The sequence below is a fragment of the Podarcis cretensis genome (assembly GCF_951804945.1).
Source record: "Podarcis cretensis genome assembly, chromosome: 12".
Taxonomy (NCBI): domain Eukaryota; kingdom Metazoa; phylum Chordata; class Lepidosauria; order Squamata; family Lacertidae; genus Podarcis; species Podarcis cretensis.
In genome coordinates, this window is record NC_137181.1 from 484628 (window position 1) to 502914 (window position 18287).

The following is an 18287-nucleotide window of genomic DNA, read 5'->3' on the forward strand; positions in this document are numbered from 1 at the left end:
AGTTGGATGAGAAAGTGACTTTGTTGAATGAAAAGTTGGATTTTATTTCTGCTGCAGCTAGTAAATACGAATTAACAGGAAATGAGGATAAAGAAATCTTACAACAACCAATCCAGGAAACTGGTTCAATAAGGCAAGTCCAAGGGCAGATGAAGATGGAAGAGGAGGTGATTGTACCTCAAAAGTTACAGAGATCTAAAGTCCCGCATGACCAAAAGCTGCAACACTGGAAGACTGAATTTGGAGAGTGTCTGCAAGATTTTGGAGTTAAGAAAGTTCTTAGCTCTGGTGGGACTGTGAAACAAGTTGATAACTATTTCTGGAACAACTACTTTTTGGATTACAAAATTAACACAGGGGAGTGGGTTAGTGGGGAATGGGACAATCTGAGGAAAGAAAATGGAGATTATTACTGTATGGAATTCCCCGGAGACTCACTCCCCAAGGAGAAAGGGAAGAAACTTTGAAAGAATCCAACAAGGGACAAGGAAGCGTGCAAGTACAAACAGGAACAAGAAAACCTGCAGAGGGGGCATAGAAGAGACCTGAGAGCCTTGGACATTAGAACACCAGATTGATGGACAGGATATAATGGTTGAAAGGACTGACAAAACCCGGAACCAGGAAGAAAATAGAATGAGAATTTCTTTTTATATATCTCTTTATTTTTGGAATTAGTGTAATACTAATGAAATATAAGAATGTGCTGGAAAGGAATTAATTGGCTTTAGCAGAAAGGTTTGGTAAAATAAGAATATGCAAGAATGGATTGATATTAGATGAAAATTTGAAAATATAATATGTGAGGATAAATAATTAAGGGTAAATTATACAGAAACACTGTAAAATTTTTGAATGTTAATGACGTTGAAATGAAATGAAGTGGTTCTAGTAATAAGGTAAAATAAGAATATGCAAGAATGGTTTGATATTAGACGAAAATTCAAAGCTATAATATGTGAGGATAAATAATTAAGGGTAAATTAAGAGGGTATGAATTTGCTGAACCAATTTTTAAATGGAGTACAAAAAAGGGAGGTGTGAGGAAGTCAGGAAAATAAGTAAATGAACGGTGAGAAGTTAAAAAGAGGGATTTTTATTTTTTATTTTTCTTTCTATGTTAAATTTTGGTTTTTGTATTTTTCTTGTGTTTTTTGCTTATCGTTTTGTAACTTTTCTCTTGTTAAAAAATTTAATAAAATATCATTAAAAAAATAGAAGTCAGGAAAAAGCTGGAGGCTAGGAATGCAGTTGACTTTGATTCACAGAAAGTAATAGCGGGGTCTCCCTGGCTTGACTCCTTCAGCTTGAGATGTTGCTGGAAACTGACCTCTGGTCGTGCCTTCTCCCTCTGGAGCCCTCCCCAATAGATGGAGACTGCGACGTGGGGGTGAGCTCCTCTTCTGGACCTGTCTAGCCCTTTGCTGAGCAACATGAAGGACTCTCTGGGAGCAAGGTGTGAGAGGAAGAGAACCAGCAGGACTGAGACTGATTCCTCCCCGTCTGCGATTTATCTGGCAGGGGAAGAAGCCAACAATTAAATATAAAAGATTGATGGATAATAAAGAAAGATGCGGATTTGCACTGCCAGACCTTAGATTATATTATGAAGCCTCCTGTCAGAGCTGCCTCCAGGTCCCAGCTCACAGAGGACCAACGCTAGGCTGTAGTTATGTACAAAAGTCTTTATTGAGATTCAGTCTCCATTTTAAAGCCGCAGCGTGCAGCTCTACGTCCCGACCTTAGACCGGCGAAGTCCTGTCTGAGTCTCCTCCCCCTCCACACCAGTTTAAGACTCTTGCTTTGCTCCACCTCTTCCTAAATTCCTTTCTCCTCTGGGCCCTCCTGCCCGCTAGGGTCTCATCCTTCCTGGACTCCTCTGACGCTGACCCTGACGATTCTTGCCCCTCCTTCCGGCGGGCTTTAGGACCTGGTTCCCTATCCGGGCTACCTTCTGTGCCGCTCGCCTGTACCTTTGAACTTGGCGCGCGCGCCCAGCCTGCAACTTTCCTCTTAACCGTTAACTCGCTCTCCGATGGAGGCGTGGTCCACCCTGACTCATCTTCTCTCGCTGGTGGTGCATATGTGGGCTCTGACACCTGGGACTCCTCCCCCCCACTACGCTCTGGTGGGGAAGCTGGTCCTGACTTCCAACTGGTGCTCTGGGAGTCCCCGCTGGCCCCTTGCTTCTGGGGTGTCCCCCTTGGCTCGCCCCTTGCCCTGCCCATCGGCGCCCCCTTCTGTGAATCTTCCGATTCGCTGGAGAGGCTCATGGAATCTCTCGGGCTGCTGTCATATTCTCCTACGCTGCCCTCGGATTGCTCCCCCTCGCTTTCCATCTCCTCTCCTCCCTGCGCTCCCGCTGAGTCCCTGACACCTCCTGTTTGTGTTGGCTAACAGAATTGGTAACATCTAAAAATGTCAGACTATTAGATTTGGAAGGATACAGTAGGCGATTTGGATGACATGCGTAACTGGCATGCAGAAATAAAAGTTCATAAAGACTTTTTGAATCATAGTATAAGAAAGAGTCTATATCAGGGGTCAGCAAACTTTTTCAGCAGGGGGCTGGTCCACTGTCCCTCAGACCTTGTGGGGGGCCGGACTATATTTTGGAAAAAAAATATATGAACGAATTCCTATGCCCCACAAATAACTCAAGAGATGCATTTTCAATAAAAGGACACATTCTACTCTTATAAAAACACACTGATTCCCAGATCGTCTGCAGGCTGGATTTAGAAGGGGATTGGGCTGGATCTGGCCCCCAGGCCTTAGTTTGCCTACCCATGGTCTATATGGTGTTTGGGAGAGAATTTGTTGGGAAGAAGAACACTGTCATGGCTCTCCCCCATCAAAGCAAGTACCCAAAAGGAAACTCGTGGAAAGGAAACAGGGTACTTTTAGAGATATATTGATTCTTGCTGATGCTGGTTTTAAACTAGAAGATATCAAGGACTGAGTGCAAGACTGCTTCCAATATTATCAAGCTAACAAAATGTTTAAGAAAGGTATCGTGAATGGCTTGAAAGGAGTTCATTGGAAGATAATGAGAAGTTAATTTCAAAAATGTATAAATACTTTTGGAATGGGAATCCAAGGATGACTTGGTTAAAGCAGTAATGATACATTGGGCAAGAGACTTCAGACGTAATATAGAACTGGCTTTGTGGGAAATTCACAGCTTGCTATACCTTTAAGAGAAAATTATATGAAGATTTATAGATGGTATATGGCACCACATAAATTAGCCGAAATGTATAAAACAAAGTCGAGTGTGTGTTGGAAATGTAAAACAACAGAAGGAACATTCCATATGTGGTGGACTTGAAAAAAAGTGAAGGCCTATTGGGAAATGATTTATAATGAGATAAAAAAGATGTTTAAGATGATGTTCCCCAAGAAACACAAAGCTTTTCTTTTAGGGATTATAGAAACAGATATACCAAAACAGTTGGTTAATTTGTTTATGTATGCAACGACATACATTCTTATGCTCAGAAATGGAAAGAGAAAGTTGTTCCAACAAAGGAAGAATGGCTTATTAGAATGATGGGAGTGTGCAGAACTGGCAAAGCCAACAGTACAAAACTTAGAAGATAAAAATGATGAAACTTTCTTTGAGGATGGGAAATCTTTCATAGAATAGCTAAAAAACTATTGCATGAAAACGTGAGTAGGATTTGAAATATGAGCAACAGTAGAAATACATTAAGGCTAATAACTCAGGATGTACATATGGAGTGTTATAAGTTAAAATATGCAGCATTAAAGGATAAACGTGGAACTTCATGGAGGAGGGGACAGCAGGTCAATGGATAAATTAAAAGTATTGTTGATGGTAAAGTATGTAACCTTTTGAAAACTAAATAAAACAAAATTTAATGGACAGCTGGCCAATCACATGTGAGATCTGCCTACAGAAGAGCGGCCACGACTGGAGAAGATTAATTCTAGCAGGCTCTGCAACTGTTGCATCTGCAAAACCTGAGCCCAGACCTTGCAAATCCCAAGCAAGTGGCTCCCCACTGAGGTGATAATTGCCACCATGGCCTAAAGCGAACTAAGGGAAAATACCAGTTCACAATATCACCCAATACTGTACCAGATTAGGCTACAGGGAAATTGAATAAATTAACACAAAAACCCGTTTGACCGATTCACCTCATTCCAATAGTGGAGGAGACAAGAACCATGACATGGCCAGCTCACAGTTGGCCATAATCTCTGAGATGGACCACCGCATACTCGGGATACCCCTCCCAGTTGCCAAACCAGGTGTACTGGTCCCAACAGAGGGACCAGATTACACTTTGTCGAAGGGATACTTCGCACTTTAGTAGAAATCATATATCAAACAGATGGAAAGCTCTTCATCTAAGCAGGCTGAATGCCCTCCCATCAGATATCAAGGAAATAAACTATCTGATTTTTTCAAGGCAGCCCTGTTTAGGGAAGTTTTTAATGTTTGATCTCTCATTGCTATTCTTCTTCTTTTTCTTCTGTTGGAAGCCACCCAGAGTGGCTTGGGAAACCCAGCCAGATGGGTGGGGTATAATTATAATTATTATCATCATTAACTTCCATCATGGAGCTTCAGTATGCTGAGGTCAATGTCGTGTGTGCACACTCAGAGGATGACCTCCAAACCATCTAAATATCTTCGCAGAAGCTTATAAAAAGCTTGGCCTATCATTCAATATCCAAAAAACCAAAGTGCTGCACCAAAAAGCACAAAATATCCCCTCTGCAGCGCCACAAATCCAACTCAATGGTGTAACCCTGGAAAATGTCAATCACTTCTCCTACCTGGGCAGTTGTCTTTCCACAAGGGCCGACATTGAGGCTGAAATCCAGCACCACCTGAGCTCTGCGAGTGCGGCTTTCTCCCAATTGACGTGTGGAGTGTTTGAGGACCGGGACATTCACAGGGAAACCAAAACGCTTGTTTACAAAGCTGTTGTACTACAACCTTACTGTATGCACGTGAAACAAGGACCACTTATAAATGCCATCTCCAACTCCTTGAAAGATTCCATCAACGGTGTCTCTGACAAAATTTACACATTCACTTGGGAAGACAGGTGAACTAGTGCCAGTGTACTGGAAGAAGCAAAGATCACCAGTGTCAAAGCAATGATTCTTCAACATCAACTTTGTTGGACTGGTCATGTTGATCAGATGCCTGGTTATTGTCTTCCAAAGCAACTCCTCTATTCTGAACTTAAAAATGGAAATTGTAATGCTGGTGGTTAACAAAAGAGGTTTAAAGACTCTCTCAATGCAGGTAGGTAGCCGTGTTGGTCTGCCATAGTCAAAACAAAATAAAAAAAATTCCTTCCAGTAGCACCTTAGAGACCAACTAAGTTTGTTATTGGTATGAGCTTTCGTGTGCATGCACACTTTTTCAGTTGGTCTCTAAGGTGCTACTGGAAGAAATTTTTTAATTTTTTTCTCAAGACAAATCTTTAAAAATGTAGTATAAACACCAACAAATGGGAAACACTGGGCTGCGAGCACTCCAGTTGGAGAACAGCCTTGACCAAAGCTGTCATGGGCTTTGAGGACACTCAAACTCAGGATGCAAGGGAGAAGCGTGCTAAGAGGAAGGCATGCTTGGCAAATCCTCACCAGGATCAACTCCCGCCCGGGAACCAATGTCCCCGCTGTGGAAGGACGTGTGGATCCAGAATTGGCCTCTAAAAATTTCTTGGAGATAGTCAGAAATGGCATTCGGAAACAGCGTCCAGGCAGAAATTGCTAAAATGTCCAGGAAAATTTGGACATATGGCAACCCGTGCCAGTAGTGTAGATTTTGGCAAATTTCCTTAAAAATAGCTTCCAACTTCCATTTTTTTTTTGAGATTTTGCAAAACAAACTCAACAGCTTTTGTGTCTGGATTTTTACTCTTTGAGATATGGCAATCCTAATGTAAATACTTTGTCTTTGTGAGATACATGTTGTAACAATGTATGATTGAGAAGGGCATGTCTGGATCTCAGATTTCTGCCTGACATCACTCCTCTACTGTGACATATCCATGATGTTTTGATGACACTGTGTGAAATGTATTATGGGAAATTGGGGGAACTTAAAAAAACTCATGTAATCTTTGTTTTGGGGTTCTTTGCTTGCCTTCAATTTTGAGACCTTTGTTGCAAAAAATAAAGGTTTAGGCCTCTGGCTGCAGATCTGCTTCGTCGGCTTGGTTGAAATCTCTTGTTTTCTGACTGATCCAGGGATGTGCAGGGCTAGACTCTGGCAAAGTTGGGAAATGCTTTAAGTAGCAGACCCCAGGATTTGTCCTCCTAGAGGGCAGTTTCCCAGCGGAGCCCAAAGCGCAGGAAGCCAAACCAGAGTCATCCTGTCCTGTCTCCACCCCAACAAAGGCAGAGGGTGCTCTACCACCGTAGCTCTATGGGTCGGTAATTTCCAATTGGGCTAAATCAGCATCTCAAGAAATGGGAGGTTTTAGAAAAGGAACGGGAATAGCGATCAAGGGGAGAGGATCATAGGGTCTAGATGCCGTGTGGTGATGAGAAGGGCAAGGGGGAAGAAGGGGGCAAAGAGACCCCACCCCACACAAAGAGCTCCTTTCCTGGGACCCATTGGCAGGGGTCTGGGTCCATGCAATCCAGCTGCAAGGGGTTGCCCCCAAGACCGGCAGGGTTTCCATGGTGCCATCTCCCCTCAAGGCGTCTCTGCACACACCAATGCTTGTCCTCTGAGGACCAAGAGAATCTCAGCTTCCCTGCACTCCTTTTCTGAGGCCACCGCCCCCTTGGTTCCATGGTGGATCAAGCATTGGACCTTCAAGGCGATTCATAAACTTCTCCAGAAAGATACCGTATTTTTCGCTCCATAAGATGCACCTAGAGGGGGAATGCAAGGAAAAAAATATTCTTTAAAGGGAGCGCTGAGCAGAGCCTGTATGCATCCCAGGCTCTGCTCAGCGCTCCCTTTCACAAGCCGCGTGGAGCGTATGTGCGGCTCTTGGGGGCTTTTCCCCGAGGAGGGAGAAGGGAAAAGCCCCCAAGAGCCGCACACACACTCCGCACAGCTCTTTAAAGGGAACACAGCTCTTGGGGGCTTTTCTGGGAGGTGGGGGAAGGGACTGAGGGGCTAAGCCAGAAGCTAGAACAGCGAGAGGGAGCGCTGCTTTTGCTGTGCAGCGATCCGTCTTGCTGTTCTGGCTTCAGCAAAAGCAATGCCAAGCCTCTTCAGGGCAGGGGGAGCCCTGAAGAGGCTTCACGCGGCTATCCCAGAAGTCAGAACAGCAAGAGGGATCACTGCTTTCGCAATCCCTCTTGCTGTTCTGGCTTCTGGGATAGCCGTGCAGCCTGCATTCACTCCATAGGATGCACACACATTTCCCCTTACTTTTTAGGAGGGAAAAAGTGCATCTTAAAGAGCAAAAAATACGGTACCATGTAATGCTTCTTTCCCCATCTGCCAGAAGCCTAAGCTCTATTTGGGGTTCCCCATTCCGCATCCCCAGGTTTCTCAAAAGCCTCGGGGAAGGAAACCGAGGCTGGCTTAGCCATTGCGGCAGGAAGAGCTTACATGGTTTTTCTTTCAAGGGCCCTGCAAGAGATGGGGGGGGGGGCTGTCTCTTCCTCAGGCCATTGTAGCACCCAGCAAACCTAAAAAAGAAAGAAAAGACTGTCATTCACTCCCTCTTCCAAGAGCTCCCTCTATATCTTGTCTGGGTTGGACTGGAAGGGCCCCAGTTCAGCCAGTTCCCCAGAGTCTCCCCACTGGGCTGCAGTGGCACCCCGAGACCTGGAGGGATTACATACCCTCCAACATTTCTCTGATGAAAATAGGGATGTCCCATTTCCTAATGATAACTTTACTATTTATACCCCACCCATTTTACTGGGTTGCTGCAGCCACTCTGGGTGGCTTCCAACTGTTGGAATTCTGCCTCGGTCAGAGGAATGTGCCTACCTCTCCAGGCACCGGCTGAATTCCTTTTGACCTCCCCCTGCGACTCCCGGCAGGTAAAACAGGCGAGGTCTGTGTCGGCGATTTTTCCCAGACTGTGAGAAAAGCACACCACTGCTTCTCCCTCTCCCTGCTTCCCAGGGAGGGGAATCAGACTCAGACAGAAATGTATTTACATGTCTTTATTTCTGTCTTTAGCAGCCATACAGATAAAGATGTCTGCACTCTTCACAAACAACAGCAGAGAGAATTATAACTCCACCCTTGTACATCCTGTACAGGTCATATGTCACACACTGAGCTAACATCCGGTGCTCAATACGGAGAATGGACTGCCCCTTTCTTGCCATGGTAACAGTCACAAACATCCTGTCTGGCTTTCCAGCCACCAGCAGCTGGCTTAGCTGCTGCTTCTTTCTTCTGCATTGCTTCTTTATAGTAACACCAACATCTATAAAAACAATAAAGCATAAAACACTTAAAAAATTCCCTATACAGCATTCTGATGCTTAGGCAATCTCCAGCAATATCTCTTGAGCTTTGAGGAGAAGAAATCACTATGATTATGATCATTATAAGTGGGAGACGGTTCAAGACCTCAATAACTTTCTAGCCTCTTGTCTGGCTCAAGCGGTGGGTGCAGAGCTGGAGAAAAACATGTTTGCAATGTGTTTCTCCAAAGTTTGGCATAGGTCAATGTTTGTGTTTGGGAGGGGGAAGTTTGAACGCTGCTCACAAGGACCTAAGGAGAGCCCTGCAGCTGTATCGGACCAAGGGTCCAACTAGAACAGCGGTTCTCCACCTGTGGGTCCCCAGATGTGGTTGGACTACAACTCCCATCATCCCTGAGCTCTGGCCTTGCTAGCTAGGGGTGGTGGGAGTTGTAGTCTAACAACATCTGAGGACCCACAAGTTGAGAAAGGCTGAACTAGAACAACACTGCATCTCACAGATGCAAATGTGACAAGCAGGAGCCTCCCCAGAGCTGCTCACAATTTCTCATGGGGCTGGGGGGTTGTTAAAGCTTTAAAATGCTCCTAACCAAGATGGCTGTGCTCTGCCTCCCCAGGGGAGAAGTCCGTTGCACTCAGGTCCAGCCAGGACTCTCAGTTGAGGCACCGGTTGGCCACTGTGACCGCAGGGTGCAGGATGATGAGGGGCCATTGGCCTAATCCAGCAAGCTGGCTCTTCTTAGTGTTACTGTGTTTTGATTTCACAATTGTGCTGTGTTTTGCTACCATGAACGCCTTTTAGAAGATAGAAATGTGAATAAGAATATAGAATTGCCCTAAGATAAATTAGGCCGGTAGGATCATGGTCTCTACTTCCTTGAAGTAGGACTCAAGGCTGCGCTTCAAAGCAGTTGAAAAGAATGTGTTTGCTAAGAGTCTTGCGGACCTGCTCAGGAAAGGTTCCAACTAGAACTTGAGGGGGAGAGAGACATTGTGGACGACAGAAGAGCACCTGGCACAGGGGAGAATAGCTGCATTCATGCACAGGAAACTGAGGAGGTGCTCCAGAAACTGGCTAAAGGGCAGGAAATGTCAGGCATCCGAGGTTCCAATCCCCCACGGTAGGTTGCCAGAAGCAAATAAGAGAGTGAAAGTTCTTTCCAATGCTTTTATTCAGTAATTCACACAGAGAGGCTTAGAAACGCAGCCGCTTGGAGTAATGGCGTTGCTCCAAATGAGTCTCCACCCCCTCCCCATTCTCCCACTCACTCGCATCATCACTACGGTTGCTGAGATGTGTCCTCTGTCTCTGAGCTCTCTGCTCTCCTACTTTCAATGCCTGCCGGGTTCTGGGAGGGGGGGGGGTCTGGAATGCTTTCTAAAGACACTGTGTCTGTTAGCTGCCGCCCTCTTCTTCTTCCTCCTCTCCCATTATTTCCCAACTTTCCGCCTCATCTGCCTCTGAGCTGTGATCGCCCTCAAACTCTTGTAATCCTGAACTGTCTTCTTCTTCTCTGGAAGGTTCAGTCTGAGGAGTCGGTCTCCACCATCCCTCCCTTCCCGCCCCTGCTCAGTCCCTGACACACTCTTAAAAAAAGTTGAGTGTTTTGCGGACCTTGAGCCATCTTTGCAACTCTTTCAGCTGCTCAAGACCAGGAGACAGGAGAAAGAACCTGAGAGGCTGGAACTGAAGCAAGCAGGACTTTCTGTAACCACAAAGCTCACCCCATGTAGAGCTCACACAGTTCTGTACTCTGGATTCTCTGGAACATGTAGTTCTAGAACATCCAGTATTGAGACATCTGGTTCTGGGACATTCGGATTTGGAAGCTTCGGATCTGGGCCCATAACCTTGCTGGTGCGTGAGCATCTACTCTTGGGTTTTCATTTCTGCAGCAGAGTTCCTTTTACAGAAATTTTTTTCTGCATCTTTTACTTCTTTACAGTAGCAGCAGCAGCAGCATTCCAGCTATCTTTTAGAGAAATTCTCATTACAGGAATAGACACCTGTCAGAGCTGCCCCTAGGTCCCAGCTCACAGAGGACCAACACCAGGCTGTCGTTATGTACAAAAGTCTTTATTGAGGTTCAGTTTCCATTTCCAAGCCGCAACGCGCAGCTCTACGTCTTAAACCCTAGACCGGCGAAGTCCCGTCTGAGTCTCCTCCCCTATGACACCAGTTTAAGATCCTAGCCCTGCTCCACCTTTTCCGCTGCTTTCTCCTCCTCTGGGTCCTCCTGCCCGCTGGGGCATTGCCCTTTCTGGACTCTTCTGACGCTGAGTCGCTTAGCTCCTCCCCCTCCCTCCGGCGGGCTTTAGGACCCGGTTCCCAATCCTCATTCTCTGCTGTCCCACGCTCCTGTACATTTGAACTTGCCTCTCGCGCCAACCCAGTGACCTTCCTCCTGACCGTTACACTACTTCTGTCACTGCTTCCCTCTTCCGGGATACTGGCCGGATCTGACCTCCCCTCCGTTGTCTGACTCTCCGATGGAGGTGTGGTCAGCCCTGCCTTATCTTCTCTCCCTGGTGGGGAATGCACTGGCCCCGATCCTTGGGACTCTTCCCCCCCACTCTGCTCTGGTGGGGAAGCTGGTCCTGATTTCCAACTACTGCTCTGGGAGTCCCTGCTGCCCCCTTGCTCCTGGGGCGTTCCCCTTGGGAACCCCCTACCCCTGGCCACTGGCGCCCCCTTCTGTGAATCTTCCAATTCACTGGAGAGGCTCATGGAATCCCTCGGTCCATTGTCCTCTTCTCCTACGCTCCCCTCGGATTCTTCCCCTTCGCTGTCCATCTCCTCTCTTCCCTGTGCCTCTGCTCCTGAGCCCCTGACAACACCATTTGGTTCTGTTTCTCAGAGTCTTTTCTATTTACACTGGTCACTAATAAATAAAAACAAATAAAGCAATATAATCTTTTCTTCTTTTAGCCATCCAGCTAGAGACCGAATGCTGACCTATTCACTTGCTCATTTACACTGACCCAGACCCACATGCCCTAATAAGGACAACAGTTGTTGGGGAAATTTTCCATTGCCTAGCAACTTAAGACTGTTTTCATGTTTCTTCTAGAATATTCCAACATTGGCCTCACTCTTCCCACCTTCCTGATTTAAGTCCAAGGAGCTTGTAGTCATAGCAGTTATTATAGGTTCATTTTCATCATTCATGATTTATGCAAAATTAAGAGAGATTTATATCGATGGAACGTTAATCCAAAAACAACTGTGTGTGTTTCCTTTCTGCATTGCTGGGTAGAATCATCATGGAATACTATACAAATCCGGTGCCATCTTAAGTCCTTGTTCCCAGGTGCTCCTTTGTATTCAGATCAGGCCTCAGCACAATAACATAGCACTTGGGAAGGAAGATGCAGCCCAGGAGCCCCGCACTGGAGGCCAACATAGAGAAGATCTGCACGGCCACCATGTACTTGCCCTTGGTGCTCAGGTAGGTGGGCACAAAAGACACCCAAACACTGCAGAAGACCAGCATGCTGAAGGTGATCAGCTTGGCTTCGTTGAAGGAGCCAGGCAGCTTCCTGGCTAGGAAAGCCACCGTGAAGCAGATGGCAGCCAGGAAGCCCAGGTAGCCGAGGGCAACATAAAACATGGCCACAGAGCCTTCGTTGCATTGCAAGATGATCTCTTCTGCCTGGGAGTGCATGTCGGGATCTGGGAATGGGGGAGAAGAGCCCAGCCAGATGGTGCAGATGAGGACTTGCACACCAGAACAGGAGATGACAATGGAGTTGGCCAGACTCTTCCCTAGCCATCTCCTCAACCTGTTCCCTGGCCTTGTGGCCAGGAAGGCCAGCACCACCGTGATGGTCTTGGCCAAGAGAGAAGAAACAGCAACGGAGAAGATGATGCTGAAGGCCGTTTGTCGGAGGAGGCAGGTCGCTATTCTTGGTGGCCCAATGAAGAGGAAGGAGGACAAACAGGAAAGCAGAAGGGAGGCGAGCAGGATGTAGGAGAGGTCCCGGTTGTTGGCTTTGACTATTGGGGTTTCTTTGTATTTAATGAAGATTCCTAACACAATGCCTGCTGTAGAAGATAAGAAGAGGACAATGGAAGCTAAGGTGATCCCCAGATGTTCTTCATAAGCCAGGAAGGTGATAATCTTGGAGACACATTGATCTCTGTCCTTGTTTGGATGCTGATCTTCTGGGCATTTGGTGCAACGTTCTGCATCTGAGGAAGAGGAAAAGAGTGGCTTCAGCATCTCTTACATCCATGACCACCTGTGCTCCGGAAATAAGAATGTGTACAGAGGTAAAGAGGGGCAAGAAATTCTTTGTTCCTTTTTTCTGAAAGCCAGGATTGACTTTCCACCCCCACCCTGCTTAGGTGGCGAGCCAATTTGGGCTCGCCCGCAGAGGCTGATGGACCCTGATAGATTCCGTCAAGCCTTGTGGGACCTTGCTCCCCCTGGCGACTCATTGACTGAGCTTGTTGAGGGCTGGAATACCCAGCTCCTGGCAGCCATCGATGAGATCGCACCTAAGCGCCCTCTGCGACCCCGCAGAAACCGGGCTCCCTGGTTTACCGAGGAGCTTCGGAAAATGAAGCGGGACCTCAGACGGCTAGAGCGAGTATCGTGGGGTGCCCGTGACGGAGCCTCAAGAACATCTTATAGGGTTTTTATGAAAACCTATGAGATGGCAGTGAAGGCCGCTAAGAAGTCCTACTTCTCGGCCTCTGTTGTATCCGCTAGCTCTCGCCCAGTGCAATTATTTAGTATAATCAGGTCTTTAACGTCCCTTGAAGGACAGCCAAATTTAAATAACAATCTGACACACAGCTGTGAGGCATTTGCGAGCTTTTTTGCGGAGAAGGTCCTGTTGCTCCGCCATGACCTCCCTGCCAATTTGGATACAATAAAGGAACTGGAAGCCCCTCGACTGTCCTCGGGTCCAGTATTGGACCACTTTGACCGGATATCTCCAGCCGATGTGGACAGACTCCTCCGAGCTGGAAAGCCCACCACCTGTCCTCTTGACCCGTGCCCGTCATGGCTGATTAGAGCGTGTCCAGACGAGGTGCGGGCCCCCCTGGGGGATATCATCAATTTGTCCCTTGGCACCGGGATATTCCCAGGGGAACTGAAGGAGGCAGTAGTGTGTCGGCTCTTAAAGAAAACATCATTAGATCCCTTAGATGTATCCAATTACCGCCCGGTCTCGAATCTTCCATTCCTGGGTAAGGTGATTGAGAGAGCGGTTGCTGAACAGCTTGGTAGGTTTCTGGATGAAACATCTGCTCTGGATCCATTCCAGTCTGGCTTCCGCGCTGGTCATGGGACCGAGACGGCTCTGGTCGCCCTAACAGATGATCTCCGCAGGCAGCTGGATCGAGGCGGGTCGGGGCTGCTGATTCTTCTAGATCTGTCAGCAGCCTTCGACAGTCCTTCAATGGCTGAGCTCGTTTCTCTCTGGTCGGGGACAGAGGGTGGCGCTTGGGGGGGAATTGTCATCGCGCCACTCCTTGGTGTGTGGAGTACCTCCGGGTGCGATTCTCTCCCCGATGCTTTTTAACATCTTTATGCGCCCCCTCACCCAGCTTGTCCGGAGTTTTGGGCTGGGCTGCCATCAGTATGCCGATGACACCCAACTCTATCTGTTGATGGATGGCCATCCTGACTCGGCCCCAGACACACTGACCAGATGTCTGGAAGCTGTGGCTGGATGGTTACGTGGGAGCCGGTTGAAGTTAAATCCTTCGAAGACAGAGGTCCTCTGGCTGGGGCGGGACGATATGGGATTGAGGGGGCAACTCCCATCTCTTGCGGGGGTGCAATTAGTGCCAGCACCGTCCGTTAAGAGTTTGGGTGTAATCTTCGATACCTCCCTCTCAATGGAGGCGCAGATTACAGCTATAACAAAGGCGGCATTTTTTCATCTCCGCCAAGCTAAGCAGTTGGCTCCTTACCTCTCTCGCCCTGACCTAGCCACTGTGATCCATGTGACGGTCACCTCCAGACTGGATTATTGTAACTCGCTCTACGTGGGGCTGCCCTTGAGACTGACCCAGAAACTCCAGCGGGTGCAGAATGCCGCGGCGAGACTCCTTATGGGGTCTTCGCTGCGAGATCACATTCATCTGGTACTATACCAGCTGCACTGGCTCCCGGTGGAGTACAGGATCAGGTTTAAGGTGCTGGTTTTAACCTTTAAAGCCCTATACGGCCTAGGACCCTCGTACCTACGGGACCGCCTCTCCTGGTATGCCCCACAGAGAAACCTACGGTCTGCAAATAATAACATCCTCAAGGTCCCAGGCCTCAGAGAGGTTAGGCTGGCCTCAACTAGAGCCAGGGCCTTCTCGGCTAGGCTCCAATCTGGTGGAACGCTCTGTCACAAGAGACTAGGGCCCTGCGGGACCTGACATCTTTCCGCAAGGCCTGCAAGACAGAGTTGTTCCACCAGGCCTTTGGTCAGGGCACTGCCTGACTCCCTCCTCTGGCAACCTGCACAGAATTTTGCTTAATCGGTTGCCATTAATTTGATTTTAATTAATTTTTATAATGAAATATTTTTAGAATGTGTGATTATTTGATTATTTGATTATTGTTAGCCGCCCTGAGCCCGGCTTCAGCTGGGGAGGGCGGGATATAAATAAAATTTATTATTATTATTATTATTATTATTATTATTATTATTATTATTATTATTTTGCAAAGGGCAAGAATGCTTCCTCTCTTGTAATCCTTCTCACCCACCTTCTTGGTTGGACATGGTTCCTTCCGCACAAGGATCACAAGCATAGCAGCAAACAGGCTTTCCTTCTGGAACCACCTTTGCAAATCCAGGTGGACATATTTTGCTGCACCTGGAACGAGGCATGGCCTAACCATGAAGATAAGAAGGTGCATGGAGAATCAATAAACATGATAGGGTGGGGGGAGAAGGTGAATTTTGACACTTTGGAAATTACCTAAGAGGATCTCTTGTCCCCTGACCCTGTCCACTTTTTGCATAGAAGCATCTCTTTGTTCGTTTGTTTGCTTGTTCATGCAAGTTTTATATCACACGTTTGTATACAATTCAAAATGTTGGTGCTGATCTTTAAAGCCCTAAATGAACTTGGCCCTGTACGCTTGAAGGTGTGTCTCCTTCCCCTTTATCCAGCCCTGACCCTGAGGTCCAGCTCCAAGGGCCTTCTGACGGTTCCCTCCCTGTGAGAAGTCCCGTTACAGGGAACCAGGCAGAGGGCCTTCTCAGTGGTGGCGACTTCCATGTGGAACAACCTCCCATAAGATGTCAGGGAAATAAATAACTAGCTGACTTTTAGAAGGCAGTCCTATACAGAGAAGTATTAAATATTTGAGGTTTTATTGTACCAATTGGCTGTTTAGATATCTAATGTGGTTTTGCCAAACTTAGGATTCTCCCACGTGTCAAACCACAGGGTGCACACGCCGGGATGTAAGACTTGGGGGGTTACAAAAAACCAGCCTCCTTTGATGCTGGGGTGTGTGGAAGGTGTGGGAAGGAGAGAGAGAAGGAGGAAGGGAGAAGAGAAGAGAGCTGGGTGCTGCTTTCTTTCCTCCCCAGGTGGACTGAGAGGGACCTGGCTGGGAAACATAGTCTGCCTTTTCTCAGGATGCCTGGGCGCTAGCGCATTCTTGAGGCTCCAGATTCCTCTCCCCTCTCAGCTGCTGTGGCAAGAAGGAGCAGCGCTGGCAGCTGAAGCTGGGTGGAAAGGACACCACTGGTCCCCCTTCTAAGGTCATTTGGCAAAAGAGGCTCCAGGAAGAGGATGAGCAGGATCTCCTAGGCTTCTTCCTCGGTAACATCCCCTACCTTGTGAAACTTCTCAGGCCACTCAATGGCTTCTGGGTTGATGGTGAACTTGATGCCAGTAGATGCCTCTCTCCTTGTACTGCCAATCTTCACTAGAGCACGAGACTTATTGGGAAACATCACCCAATTCATGATATCAAAGTCAGGAGGCAGCTCCCAATTCTCATCCAAACATATTGTGGCCCTGGAGGTATTCAAACACTGGATTTCTTTTAAGAAAGGGTGGAGCTGGAATGACAGGGAAAACAGCAGCATTTTATTGTTCCTCACTTGGAGCAAGTGGCTCTCCAAAATAAGATTAATGCAAAAGACAATAAAATCACCTGCCATGGCTGAAGCCTTCCCTGTTCCCATTGGGCTCCTTCTCCCACCATCAGCATCCGCCGTGGTCTAGATGAAAACGCAGCATTTAAGGCCTGGGCTGCCGCTTGAACATTGATGTAAGTGCCATAGCTGTCAGCAGACAGGACTCTCTCAGTCTCCCCTTGGGGCAAAGCCCCCCGTTCCTCCTTCTCTCTGCATCTTATCCGGTCTTTTGGGGATAAAACATGCTTTGCATATGAACAGTTAAATGCTTCATCCAAGAAATGGATAAGAAGACTGGACAGGGATTCATCATAACCACTTTTGGTGCTCCTTATTCTGGTCTTAATTGCGAAAGAGAGAGAACCATGAATGTGCTGGAAGAGTGGAGGAGGGAAAGTCAAGCCAGTGCTGATGCCCAGGAAAGCTGTTGTGATCCAGACTTTCCCCCCTATTTCCTCCTCATGATCCGTACATATTTCTATTATTAATAATATTTCCACTGTATCAGTTACATAGCAAACAAATACCCCAACTTGTCTCCATCTGGAAAAAGATTCACTTGGGTTCATCAGTGGAATTAAATCCTCTTCTGCAAATATTTTTGACAAGGCAACGCAGATGCCTCTTCTGATCATCAGAGGTGTCATAATGCTCACAAACCTTTCTCCACTGTCATGGTTTACAGCCAAGAGGCCAACCCACGTCCATCCGAAATGGAGGAGCAACTCCACGATCCCTTCGTACTGACTTTCCTCTTTGGGGAGCATCTGGTAGAGGAAAGGGAACTGTGTTTTATCTTCAAGAACCTGGGCTGTGAAGCCATAACTGAGCTGGTGAGGAAAGGAAAGAGTAATTGTTTGTTTTACTTTCATGGAAGGGAACAGAAAGAGTAATTGTTTTGCTTTCAGGAAGGGAGTAGATATTTAGTAATCTGAAATGATTAATATCTAACCAAAGTTGTGCTGCTGGGATCAATGGGAGTTTTATTCTGAAACATCTGGTGGTGTCAGGAACTGTTCAGATGAGAAGAAGAGGTGGAGACCCTCAAGAGTCTTCCAGGGAGGGGGCAGAGGAAGACAGCATGGAGCCAGGATCGTGGTGGTGAGAAAAGGACAGAGCCCAGAAGAAGAAAAGAGCTGGGGAATGTTGGAAGGTGAGGAACAAGGGCAAGGTAGCAGATCCACCAGCCCTGAAGAGAGACAGGAGTCAGATGCAATGGAGACAAGATCGGAGCCAGTTGAGACTAGGTCCCTTGGGAACCTGCTAGATCTTCCTCCTTCCTCTAAAACCAGGCGTTTCACCCACATCACAGAGCAGAAAACGACCCAGAGGCAGAAGGGGTCCCTTGGCCGCCACCGTAGGCAGCAGGAGGGGTCTGATATGCAAGCTGGGGCAAGGAGGAGTGGGCACACTGGGCAACAGCTCCAGCCTGGAGGGAACATACTTTGTGGTTCTCTGTCTCTTTCTTCGTTTGATACTAAGAAGGGAAGGGATAAAGATGCTCTCTGCCTGCCTGGTTCCCCTTGCCAGTACTTTGCCTGTCAGTTCCCTCCCTGTCAGGTGGAGGCCAAGTAGGAAAAGGCTCAGTTCGTTCAAAAAGAGTATGGATTCCATTCCATTTATTATATTTCTGTGTTGCTTTTCATTCACAAAAACCACAAAGCGGCTCATGAACAGCAAAAACATAATAGAACATCACAAATGCAACATAATTCATATAGAATAATTTACAAATCATCAGTAAAACAATTAAGACACTCTTAACAAAACAACAGTAC

The 18287-nt window shown here is 47.2% G+C and overlaps 1 protein-coding gene across 1 annotated transcript; it reads right to left on the minus strand.

The window, feature by feature from the left end:
• Positions 1-11199: 11199 nt before the first annotated feature.
• On the minus strand, positions 11200-17969 carry LOC307199109 (vomeronasal type-2 receptor 26-like). Its single transcript, XM_079946748.1, has 5 exons — positions 17462-17969; positions 16527-17339; positions 16204-16431; positions 15120-15246; positions 11200-12592 (listed from the first exon to the last, which is right to left on the minus strand). The coding sequence occupies exons 1-5, from the start codon at positions 17504-17506 to the stop codon at positions 11694-11696; spliced, it is 2112 nt and encodes a 703-aa protein (XP_079802874.1). The 5' UTR covers positions 17507-17969; the 3' UTR covers positions 11200-11693.
• Positions 17970-18287: the final 318 nt, after the last annotated feature.

What these genes read in the sequence shown, in the direction of transcription:
- LOC307199109 (XM_079946748.1), bottom strand. Translation starts at nt 17,506, where the DNA reads ATGTTTCAGAATAAAACTCCCATTGATCCCAGCAGCACAACTTTG. An exon ending in GAAGGCTTCAGCCATGGCAG is followed by an intron (nt 16,432 to 16,526) that starts GTGATTTTATTG and finishes CTGTCATTCCAG; the next exon opens with CTCCACCCTTTCTTAAAAGA. An exon ending in AACCATGTCCAACCAAGAAG is followed by an intron (nt 12,593 to 15,119) that starts GTGGGTGAGAAG and finishes CCTCTTCCTCAG; the next exon opens with ATGCAGAACGTTGCACCAAA.